Raw genomic sequence first — 12,738 nt, forward strand, 5'->3', positions numbered from 1 at the left:
ATGGCCCGCCCCTCTTCCTGGGGCCTGTTTGTCCTCCCCAGTAAGGCTCGGAGAGGCCTCAGGGTTGTGCAACACCTATGTCTTTATTTACTTAATGTTGTCCCACCACCAGTGTCCATCTATATACAAGCTTTACAGGGTTGGTTACCTCCCTCACAGGCAGGGTCAGACTTCAGCTAGGCGGCCGGCCGGCCGCTAGCTAGCTAGCTCCCTCCCTCCCTGACTGACGTCTCCGTTGCCACACACCCCCTTCTGGCTCCCTCCGAGCCTTTATAGCCCTTGGCTTGTCAGGTCAGCAGGTGTTACCAATCAGGCCAGCATCAGGCCTTTTCCATCAGCCCCAATCAGCTTCCCTGGATTGGAGCTGACTGGGCAGGGGCTAATTAGGTGCTTCTGCACCAGCACCCTGCTACAAGGGTCAATTGCTTCATTCTCTGCCATTGGGAGGATTTATCCTGCTGCTTAGAAAGTACAATATCCGGAGATCGTTAAATGTACAACTAAATGTCTATTCTCGCCTTTATTTCAGTTCTCATATGCTTGATACAGGGTCAGGGTTACTTGTATAATAACGAGATTTGCACTTGAGGTGAGTCTAAAATGATCCCGTGATGCACCCCATGAAGCAGCAGAGCTGAAGGTCATTGAACAACAATGAAACAGAATTTAAGTTGTCACGATCGAGTGGATAATTTATATTTTGTGTTCATACCTTAATCTAACAAAAGGCAAGATGTTACCTATTGGATAAAAACAGCAGGTACCCGATGGCAACACAATACTCCCTTTCTGACTTATGCAAAGTCTATAAGAGCCAGCTATAAACCAATGGAAGAGTGTCCACACAAGGGATTTAACAAACCATTTTTAAAAACCTATACATTTAAACTGGTGCAAATTTTGTATCTAGACCATGTCAGCCTTTGGGAGCGTATGCTTTAAATATGTACAGAGTCTCTGTATTTCCCCCAGTCTTCCCAGAGAGAGCCCTTCTCCAGAATCTCTGTCCACACACTTGGGGTATGTGTACACTGCAATAAAACACCCAGACTAAACAAACCCAGTTTTTTCAACGTCAACACTGCCATTTTATAGCCCTGCAAGCCCAAGTCAGCTGACACGGGTGTTTTATTGCAGTGTAGACATCCCCCTAAGGCCTGATTTTCATGTTGAACACCAGCAGTAACCAGTGACTTCAGAGAGAGCAGCAGGTGCTCAGCACCTCTGAAAAGCTGATCACTTATTTAGGCGTCTAAATATGAATTAAGATGTCTAGCTTCAGGCACCCAAATTCTAAGGCCTTCTGGATTTTATCCCACTGTCAAGCTCTGCTCAGAACTCAGTGACTTCTTTAGGTATTCCACACGCTGCAGGGTTGCGTCCTGGAGCCACGCTTAGCTAAATGGGCAAGTGGACTGCAAGTCGCTGTAACCCAAAAGCACATGAGCTACTCCCCCCGCCCTTCATTTTTTTGGGGTAGGATTTAGGTCTTATTCTAAAACCAGTTTTGTAAACATAATATTGATACCAAAAAGTACATTTGTACAACATTACAGAATTAAACTATGCTCCCCCTGCCTGAGTTTGCTAGAGCCCTTTCCCCTCCCAGAATACCCCTACAGGGGCCCAGGGAGCTAAGAAACACAAGGGGAGGCGGAAGCAGCATCGGGGGGGGGGGGGGGGGGGAGGGGAGATTTCAGGTTGGGGCCTTCGCCCTTCCCTGCTTCATGAATGTATTTCATCCAAATAGCTGTGCTGCAGGTAGTACTGGCCCCACCCGTTGAGCAGGCGTATAACAAGGAGTGCACCTTGCCTCTCTCCAAAGGCATAATGCCTGGGTTTCCAGGCCCCACCATTCTGGAGGTGTGTGCTGCCTCCCCCCTCCAGCATGACTCAAGCCGATAAGAGCCATAATTGCACCTTAAGGTTCAGGCTATATTCTGGAAAGCCTAGAAATTTTTGAGGTAAGGCTGAACTGCCTGTACCTCGCTCATTCTGCACACAGGATCACATATTTTAAAATTAATATGGAAGTCTAGTCTATAATAGAAGCTAATGACTTGCAAGCTTTCATTTAAATAATTTTAAAAAAGCTTTTTAAAATTATGGTGCAAGAGTTACACAAAGTCTCCGAAACCTCTGATCATTTCTGAATCCCCGTAACTTAAAAGGCAAACAGATTTTTAAACAAAGTTTTCTTTTTGTTTTCATTTTTATTTTAATTGCTCCAGGCTCTGTAACCTTGTACACTGAATTTTGACCTGAGGTCTTAAAACAAACAAACAAAACTCTCTTAACATGTAGGGGCTTACTATAGGAGATAATCAGAATGGTAGTTGCAGCAGGTTCCACTAATGATTCTGTTATCATAGAAGCAATAATATGAAATTATTACAACAATATTAATAAAAGCCTCTGATCAGAGACCGAAAGGAAAGCCAGACTTGCGTAATCCTTCATCTGCAGAGACATTCAACCATAAATACACTCAGCAAGCTGTGCAGAATAATCAGGTGAGTGGGAGAAACAAGGAGGGAGGCAGCCAGGCATCTTGTTCTGACATCAACCACCAGTTTGTCTGGTAACCCCACATACAGCTGTAATCCCACAGGGATCACATGTTCCAAGAGCTGCCTCACTACTGGCAGCAACCCAGGTCTAAATACTCTACTCGTATTTAGTTGCTGTGAGAACAGATTGTTCTGGGGAACATGTATATTCCACAATGGAGGATCAGTGGGAGGACATAATCTTCATTTATCTTTTTTGATACAATTTATTCAGCATGGGCAAAATTCAGCCCCTGAACAGAGGGATGGCCAAGGTATGAGCTGGGTAAAACAGAGTTAAAAGCTCCTTGAGATTGGGCATGAACACAGCCTTCTATTACCAGTACTGTAAGGATAAGTTAATCACAAGGCCCTCCACACAAGACAAAAGTGGTTCTCATCCTGCCCAGGAGTTTTGGGCTGAGTGGGCAGAGGTGTTTTGTTGCATATTGTCTGGGTAAGTGTGTGCGTGTGTTGGGTCAGGGTGAAGGGCAAAGGCAGAACACACAGAAACACAGAGGAGAGAGAAACACATACACACACAGGGGAAGACCACAAAAGTCACTGTAGGTGCAGCGGAAAGCATGGCATGGGACCCTGGAAGAAACCTGGGGAGAGGTTATTTGGGTCAGGAGTGCTGCCTGAAAAGAAGCTTGGGTCTGTGAGCAATAGAAACTATTTCTTGTTACTTTGATTCGTACTGCATTCAGAGACACAGGACTTGGTACATTCTTTGTAAATAAAACTGCCGTAAAGAAATACCTGAGGGTATGTCTACAGCTAAAACACTGCAGCTGCGCTGCTGTAGCACTTCAGCGTGGACGGTGCTTACGCTGATGGGAGGGGTTCTCGCATTGGCGTAGGTAATCCACCTCCCTGAGAGGTGGTAGCTAGAACAACGGACGAATTCTACTGTCGACCTAGCACTGTCTACCCCGGGGGTCAGGTCAGTCTAGCTACGTCTTTCAGGGGCATGGATTTTTCACACCCCTGAGAGATGTAGCTATGCCGATGTAAGTTCCTAATGTAGATCAGGCCTCAATGTCACCAATTTTTCCTCTGAACTGGAACAACCTATTAGACCCTGAGTTTTTGGCTAGATGCTCAGGTCAGAAGTAGCGATGTACAATATTAAATGGTTAAATGATTAACCGGTAAGTATTAGTCTTACTGTTAACCCAACCTAACTGTTAACGCCTGGTGTGGCGGCCAGAGCGGCTCCAGCCCCTCTCCCTTTAATCGGCTAACCGGTTAAATGATATAATTTTTATTGTTTAAACAGTTAGCTATTTAAATAATATTTACATCCCTAGTCAGAAGGGGTAACAGTACTACTTATGTCTTACTTAAAATCTGATGTAAAGCCCATTGCAGTTATTTAGAAAAAATCCCATTAACTTCAATGGGCTTTGGATCAGGCCCTTAAGCCCTATATTGAGAGTTGAAGTAGGCACAAAGTTGTGCACAGGCCCTCTGCACTGGATCTAACGTGAGCCTAAAGAGGCAACCTAATGAGGAGATTATCTTAATTCTATTTGTAATTTCCTTTACAGTTAAATATCAACAACTGATTTGGGGCCTTCAGTAGTATCTAAGCTTTGTGTCTAATACACAGTATTGCGATCTCCTAAGTAGATGGAGCAGTTCTTGTGCCAATCCCCTAAAGAGGCTGACTCATTCAGACACAGCCAGTGCTTATAAATGGAAGAGCTGCACTGAGCCTGCTAGACATTTGGGTTTTGATAAAACCCGTAACTCAGATCTATGAGAGACTTAATTTGATGTAGGAAGTAGAAGGAGACAGTGTAAATCTGAGTTCTCCGCTTATTACAATGCCAGGGTTCTGTAATAGAATCCCCTGCTGGTTCCTCTTGGGCACTCAGTGATCCAGATCTGCCCTTCCCACTGACACATCACTGCAGTAATTCATCATGTGCCTATTCCACCAGCTGCAGAAAAGATTTCTGCATGCTTAACAGGAGGAGGCTGAATTCACAGCAAAGCATCACAACAGAGAAAGCAGGTTGCTGCTGTAAAACAGTCACATCATTGTTTAATGGGTCTGTTGTCAACAGTTGATTATAAATAAGATTTTTAAAGGGATGCCTTACCAGACATCATCCAAGTGGAGTCTGATGCTGCCATCACAGAACTCGCTGGCAGTGATTCAGTTTTCCCTGCTGATATTTTGGTAGGATAAACGACAGTATGTTAACCGCTGTTCTCAACACATATTTGTCAAAGAAATAATCAGCAGGAAAGCAAGGGGAAAACTGGAGCTTTTCTGTAAATCTGATGTCTGAGCATCAAGTTTTGCCTACTACTTGTGTCCAATAGCCCTTCGTTTTCTTTTAATGAACTGAAATTTTACATATATCCTCTCTTGATCTCAGGGTGAATTACCACTTATCTTATATACAATCCACATACATTTCAGTTTTTCTACATAGTGCTCTTAATCTCCCTCCCAGCAGGCTAACTAGTTTTGATATTAGAACCACATCAAATAAGCCAAAAATGATTGCAAAGTGCAGAGAACATCAAAACCAAAATTATCTGTGTGTGAAAAATGATGTATAGTCAACCATCTCAGTAATTCATGACACGCTTCAAAAATTGAGGCTACTTTGGTTAAGCATCTTTCAGGCCAAAAGAAACAGTGTGTGTTTCCAGTCAAAATCTTTCTATTTCCAGTAAGAGATTTTAAGCAGAAAACGAAGTGATTTCTGTGGAGCTTACACCTTACACATATACTCACAGGACCAAATTTTAAAAGAGGATTCACTCAGGCGTCTAATTTTGCACCTATAATCAATCGCACATGCAGCTGATTGCAGATGTGAATAAAACCCAGCTTTTACCACCACACCTCAAAAGCACTTTATAAAGGAAGTCAGCATCATTATTCCCCCATTTAACAGATGTGGTATCTGAGGCACAGAGCAAGGAAGTGACTTTTCCAAGGCTACCCAGCAGGCCAATGGCAGAACCAGGTCTCCTGAGGTCCAGTCTAGTGTTCTATCCACTAGGGCATAGTGCAACATCAAAATCCTCAGGGATTGGAATGCCCAATCCCCATTCAAATTAATGGTAAATCATTGTTCAAATAATCAAGGCAGCTTTGAAAATCTCACAGTAAATGTCTAATTGATTGTGCCCCTGGTAGTCAGAGGTCTAAATTCTATTAAGTATAGAATTCTATTATTTATAGACACACTTGATTGTGCTCTTTTGCATCTGTAGTTCACCACAAACAAAAATACCAGAGAGACAAGGTGGGTGAGGTAATATCTTCTACTGGACCAACTTTTGCTGATGAGAGAGACAAGGTCTGGATCTTACACACAGCTCTTGTTTGGGGTGTGGACTGCAGGGCTGATGCAGTAGTTTTGATTTAGTAAAAGCTACTGGGGTTGTCCTCAAATATTAATAAAAGTTAAAGGAGAGTGGCCAAATATATCAATAAACAGAGGGAGAGGGAAAGAGTGCCTTTGGAGGGGAAGAAATATGGTAGACTGAGAAAAAAGTCTATTGCATTCTTTCACAAAGCGCACAGACTTTGTGAGGGCTTTTTCCAAATCTATAATGAAAGGTGACAGCAGCAACAGAAATAGTAGCAGAGATGGGGAGAGCTGTCAAATCTCTGCTGTGTGGATGGGATCAGGGGTTGGCATGGGCAAAATGATTTCCCCAGTTAAAAAGCAATATAAATGTTCTTTTGCAGAACGTCCTCATTTTTATTATTGATCCGGGCTAGTGGTTTTTTAAGGTGAAATTTAAAATTTCATTAGGCCATCTTAAATTATTGCCATTTGTCCTCTGAGACACACTGAAGATGGGGTGGTGGGAGGGAATGAAGCGTAATTGAAAAAGAAAGGTAGTGGCCAATATTGTAATAGACTAGTCTCCATTTTACAGGCAAAATCTGGTCTGTCTTGTGTACTTGTCACAGAGGGAAATGAGGACACAGGAAACATTTTCCCTGCCACACCCCTCCAGTGTGCAAATAAAGATGGTGGAATGCAAGTAATGAAGCCACGATCACCTTTCGTGAAAAATTATGAGGTTTCAAAATTTGTTTCAAAATTTGTTTTCATTCTGCATCAAAACAAGAGCGAGACACCCCAGAATAGCCAATGGAACAGCTATATACTGTCTTATTAATTTGCAGATGCAGTTGGAGGGCAGGGGGATGGATGTAAGAAAGCGTGCTGTGTTTCTTCTCTGCCGAGAGTGGGCATGCAAGAAAGGCCACCCTTCATGTTGTTTCCAATCAAAACCTTAACAGTGAAGCCCCTACTTTGATTATGGGGTTAAATCCCACAGTCCTTAATCAAAGCTCCCACTGATTTAAAGAAAATAAAGGTTGGGTAAGGACTGCAAATATCATCAGGGAACATTTGTTTCTTTGGTAGTAGTCTATACATGGGAATTAATTGGTTAAATTGAACATTTTAATTTCTTGCTCCAAGTGGCAGGGCATTTTATAAGTAAGAAGATCACATAATAAGCACCATCCATTAAGTTGCACACAGGCTGAGGGTGTGTTGGGCGAACAGGGAAAATCATATCTATTGAAATGGTCCTGAATTAAAATATCAGCACCCATTTAAATTCAAATACCCACAGATTTTGAGGCCCTATATCTTTGGGCCTTTTCCGGCTCGGGGCCATCTCTATGTATTAATGTATGTTTTGCTTATGGATATACCACTCACTAGACTTCCCCCTCCTTTCTTTCTCCCCTACTGCTTCAAAATATAAAAGAGGTTTCCAAGCCTGGCCTACTCCAAGATATCAATACTGACCACCACCTGGAACTAAGCTGCACAGACAGGCATGCTTTTCCTCATCAGCATTTCCTCACATGCCAGGAGCCCTACCTATCGGTATGTTTTAGTTCCAGATGGCTGTGCTGCATTGATACCCTTGAGTCAGGAACCTCTATCAAACCGAAAGGAGCCACATTAGTGATTTTTGTGAAGGGCTTTTGACACTTTCTCCCACACTTCAACAGTTTCTGCACTGGGGATATTTTAGCCATGCCTTCTGCAATAACAGCATCTGAATGGCTGGCCAAAATACAGTGAAGGAGGACCAAACACATTAGACTGTTCAATACAAAGGCAAAGCCTGAATTTTGAATATAGAATTTGAAAGTGTAACTGACAAGTAAAAGAGAGGACTGATTTTCAGGCCCAAAGGGTGGGGACTGGGAGTAATAGTTTGGAAATTGTTACGCTTCCCTAGCCTAAATTATCCTATGCTCACTTTGAAGCAGTTAAATCCATTAGATTATAGAACACAGACATAAGGAAAGAAAAAGAAGCTCTGGTGACTTATGCCATTTAAAACTAGACTCAACAACATTTTGGAGAATACGCTGGGAAGCCATTGCGCACTATTGGGGTGCTGGACTACATGACCACATAAATATTTCCATCTTTAAGTTCTATGATAACTTAAAAAAGGAATATTTTAAAGGCCCCAATTCAGTGAAGCTATAATCAAGCTACATAGTGAAGTCCTTTCCTATTTGGTAAAGTACCTAAGCATATGTAAAAAGTGCATCCGTCAGTGTTTTGCTGAAATGGGTCCAAAGTATTATTCTAGCTTTGAAAAGTAATGGTGAAAATGGCACTTTCTTACTCAATAGATCTGCTCAGAGTCACATCTATTTACTTTAGGGACAAAAGCGTGTACTAACTCCCTTTTCAGTCAACACAGCTGTGGGAGAGGCAGCTGGATTCTATTCCTGCTTGTTTGTAACAGGGTCAGCCACCGCCTGAGTTCCCCCTCATGGCCAGGAGTAGCTCTGCAGCACCCTGCCTCCATTTTCCTCTCAAAGCTCCTTAATAAATGTCACACTGATCTGTTTTGAGCCCATACTAGAACTGTTTAAAATCTGGGTTTTATTGTTTACATATGGGAATGCTATTCTGGGACCACTCTGATCACTTTACATGGTCATGTCTTGATTATCAACTTTCTTTTAAAAAACAGACAAACAAAAGACCTTATCATTCCACCTCCTCAAAATACAAGTTTGTTCAAATCCAATGCATTGGTTCAAAGCCATCTCTCTCATAAAAATGAAACATTTTAGTGTCTGAGCCACTGGAGAAGGACTTCATTATGGAGAGGTTTACAGTGGAACGAAGTATCTGAGAAGTAAACTTAACAGTTAAGAGAACACCGGCTCTCAAATCCCTAATTCTACCATCAGAACTACATTGTTTGTGCTCTCTACTGTTCCACACTATTGTTCAGAAATGCAGCCTCCAATGGGTTCAGTAGTTGATCAGCAAAAGTTATCACTTACCACTACTAGTTTTGTCATTTTCTTCTCTTATTGATGATGGTGATGTAGTGACCTGTGTTGGTTGTTGTGAAGAGTTGATCTGGGAAACTGGTTCCCAGATAACATTTGAAGCAACTGAAAGAAAAAACATTCAAGTTCTTTATTTTACCTATTTCCCCTACAATATATGTAGCATATCTATCAAATATCTCTAGGCCCACTTGCATTATTATATTTTTTAAAACAACATAATTCATCTAAATCGACAACTTCAGCAATACTGAAAGAACTCCCCTCTCCACACAGAAAACCAACAAACCAGAATACACCACCCATGGTCCCCCTCCCTAATAACTCACTCCATTAAGGAAAAGCCTATCTAAATACATGGGGTGAAATCCTAGCTCCACTGAAGACAATGGCTAAACTACCATTGATTTCAAAGGGGGCTGGATTTCACGCATCAACTTGGCAGCATATGAGGCCTGCTTGCCAAGAGTGCCCCTGTGATATTTGTGGGTTTATCTGGGATTTCCCATTCTGGTGTAGGCAAAGAACTGGAGAGAGAAGATGATGAGAAGGAGTGGCAGACTGGGCAATATGGAGACATTCCTGTGCTGGGTAGTTGAGCAACAAATGGAGTTAAAGAAAACCCGTCAGGAGTTTCAGATGACCCAGTGCACCAAGAGATAATTCTTGTTTTCCTGGCCAGCAGAACAACAAAGCAATATATTGCAGGCCAATTGCAAGTGCAGCAACAGCTCTTGGAGAAGCTGTTGAGTCCCTCAGTAGGGAGTGATAACTAAGTGATGGGCACAGGCCTGGGCAAAATAGGCCCAATGAATGACCCCGATGGCTTTTTGTTTATGTTTGAGAAGGTGGCTTTGGGAGCAGGCTGGGAAAAGACGGTACGGGCCTTCCAGTTAGCTCCCTCTCTCTCAGGAGAAGCTCAAGCTGTTTACATGGCGCTGAACAAGCTGCAGATTAGGATACCGTAAAGGCAGCCATTTTAGATCATATGAGTCCGTTGGCAGAATGAAACAGGCAAAGGTTTCAAGCAGCAAGCTGTACTGCACAAAAAGTATCAGATTGGGCCACTAGGTGGATGAGGCCAGATTGAGCCAAGGAGTGGGGGATATCAGGCCATCCATTATTTTGGAACAGCGATTGCAGAGTCTCCCTGAGGTCACCAGGGTTTGATGCAGAGGCACCAACCCCCTACTTTAGAAGCTGCCGTTAAACTCACTGAGGAGTTCATGGAGGCTGTTGTCCCTAGTAAAACAAACTGTCTCAGGGAGGAAAAGTGGGGAACAACCAATTGTAAGAGGGGGGAGGAAGAAAACCCTGCTCACAATCTGTCAGATTGTTTGTTACCAGTGTTGGGGCTCAAGACATCTGAAGAGGGACTGCCCCAACATGGACTGTAATCTTGCTGAGTTGTGTGTGTGGCTGGAACCTTTGGGAAGCAGTCAAAACAAACTTTGGGAAGCAGTCAAAACAAAACAAACACTCACCAACTCCATGAGAGCTGGGAAGGGGGAGGGGGCAATGAGGGCCAAGGGCCTAGTACATTCTGACACAGGGTGCTCATTGGTTAGGAGAGACGGGATGAAACCCTAATGGATGAAGCCGGGGGAAAGACTGAAACTAACGTGCATTCATGGGGAAGGGAAAGTCTGTCCAGTGGCCAGGATGTCTCTGGAGATTTAGGGAACATTTCGATGGAAGTGGGGTGGATGGTCAGGACATAGCCCAAACCTGTGTTAACTGCAACCCCTTTTGAGCCTTTTTCCTTTGAGGAAGAAGAGACATGCCCAGAGAAGCAAATGGCTAGAGGGGGAAGGACTGGAGAAGGTGAGACAACAAGAAAGAGGCCAAGAAGCCAAAGGAAGAAACAGGACAGACAAGACAAGAGACGAGCTAAGAACCAAATTCCTGGGGAGAACCCGAAGGTAAAGGGTATGAAAAAGAGGAAGAATTAGAAGCAGATGAGTTAGATGAAGACGACGAAAGGCAAGGGCAAAGAGGTTGAGGGCTGGAGAGATCCAGAAGCAAGGGCAACAGCTTATTGAAATCCAGGGTAAGCTGGGTGATATTGTAGATGGGGAGACTTCAGAAGTGGGCAAAAAGTCTGATGCGGAAAAAGGGATTCAGGTCATCGGCTGGGACTGTTAAATGGGAGAGAGGGAGGCTGAAAGAAGGGCAAAGAAGCTCAGGATCTCAGAGAGTTGAGACCTCTATTTCCCCCACTCTGTGCCATCGGGGTATGTTGAAGCTTGGAAAAAGCCTTAAGGTGATGGGACACGAAGTATATAAGACATAAATGAAGTACACTGTGGTGAATTTACGTGTGTGTGTGTGAGGACTGCTTGCAAAGGGAAATCCAAGGTGAGGAGCCCATTCTGAGAGACTCACACTGATTTTACACCTAATGTAACACCGCAGAATTCATTGCAGCTGCTCATAATCAGAATCAGGCCCTTGATGTTTACTGAAGTGAAAGATTTACTGTTGGCTAGGGCAAGGCATATTGCAGACTATAGCTTTGACAATGTAACTCAATTCCAGCTAGCTATGTTACCACCTGTTATTTCAACCTTAGGTCTCTCTGGAGCACTCTGGAACACAGACTGCCAACTGTACTGGATTTTATGATCCAGTTATGATCCAGTATAGACTGCCAACTGTACTGGATTTTATGATCCAGTTATGATCCAGTACAGACTGCCAACTGTGCTGGATTTTATGATCCAGTTATGATCCAGTACAGACTGCCAACTGTGCTGGATTTTATGATCCAGTTATGATCCAGTACAGACTGCCAACTGTGCTGGATTTTATGATCCAGTTATGATCCAGTACAGACTGCCAACTGTACTGGATTTTATGATCCAGTTATAATCCAGTACAGACTGCCAACTGTACTGGATTTTATGATCCAGTACAGACTGCCAACTGTACTGGATTTTATGATCTGAGAAATTTTCCTCATAGGGGGTCCAATAGTGAAGTCCTTAGGCAAAATTTCAATGAGAATATATCTCATTGATACTTTTAGCTGACTAGGGACTGAATAAAGACTTCAGGAGTGGACCCGGCATTGGAAAGACTCCAGGTAAGAAGGGAAAAGGAAATATGTTAAAATGGGTTACAGTGAAAAGCAGTATGTTTCTTAGACGGGCGGGGGGGGGGGGGGGGGGAGCGCAGTTCTGCTCTCACAGACACTGATGTAAATCAGAAGTAACTATTTGCTTCAGTGGAGATATGACTTTTGATTTACATTGGTGAGAGAGCAGAATTAGACCCAGTGTTTGCACATATGTTAATAGATAAAAACGTTATTAGGATTGCAAAATTAAGCCCTCAAAAGTTAGGAAATGCCAAAATTAAGGTTGCCAATACAACCTTAATTCATCCCCCCTTGTCCATATGCATTATGATGCAGTCTTTAATTGCATGATCACATCATATTTTTTCCACAGAACTCCTGTGTCATTCAGCGCATATGCTGGATTTGTGCTAGGGACAAACCAGAGCTATGTAGTGAAGGAAATTGTTGTCCGTGGGACCCCTGCTTCATTTGTTGTAGAAGTTGAAAGGTGTGTAGTGGATGAGGCAAGCATTCGCAGGAAGAGAAAGGATGGTCCCATGGTTAAGACAGCTGAATGTTGCTCTGGAAACTGGATTCTATCCCTGTCTCTGCCAGAGTTCTTGTGTGATGGCAGGCAAATCACTTAAACTAAACTTTTTACAGGTGGTCACTAATTGTGTGTTTCTCATTTACTGGCTGCCCAACTCTAGACCCTGTAGTCCAATTTGCAGAAGTGCTGAGTGCTCATAGCTGCAACTGAATTCAGTGGGAGCTGTGCTCAGACATATGAAGTGCTG

At 43.1% G+C, this 12,738-nt stretch overlaps 1 protein-coding gene across 5 annotated transcripts in view; it reads right to left on the bottom strand.

Moving 5' to 3' along the window:
- The window catches only part of EMCN (endomucin), an 89,681-nt gene that overhangs the window by 45,807 nt on the left and 31,136 nt on the right, over positions 1-12,738 (bottom strand). For all 5 annotated transcript variants that reach the window (XR_012158498.1, XR_012158499.2, XR_012158500.1 and 2 more), the window contains 2 exons: positions 8,872-8,985; positions 4,661-4,729 (listed from right to left, as the gene is read on the bottom strand). Coding sequence is in view for 2 of the 5 variants with exons in the window: in XM_073340791.1 (XP_073196892.1) it covers positions 4,661-4,729; positions 8,872-8,985 (183 nt within the window). In the remaining 3 variants the exon portion in view is untranslated. The remainder of the gene's footprint in view (positions 1-4,660; positions 4,730-8,871; positions 8,986-12,738) is intronic.

This window comes from Lepidochelys kempii, chromosome 4 (assembly GCF_965140285.1).
Source record: "Lepidochelys kempii isolate rLepKem1 chromosome 4, rLepKem1.hap1, whole genome shotgun sequence".
NCBI lineage: Eukaryota > Metazoa > Chordata > Testudines > Cheloniidae > Lepidochelys > Lepidochelys kempii.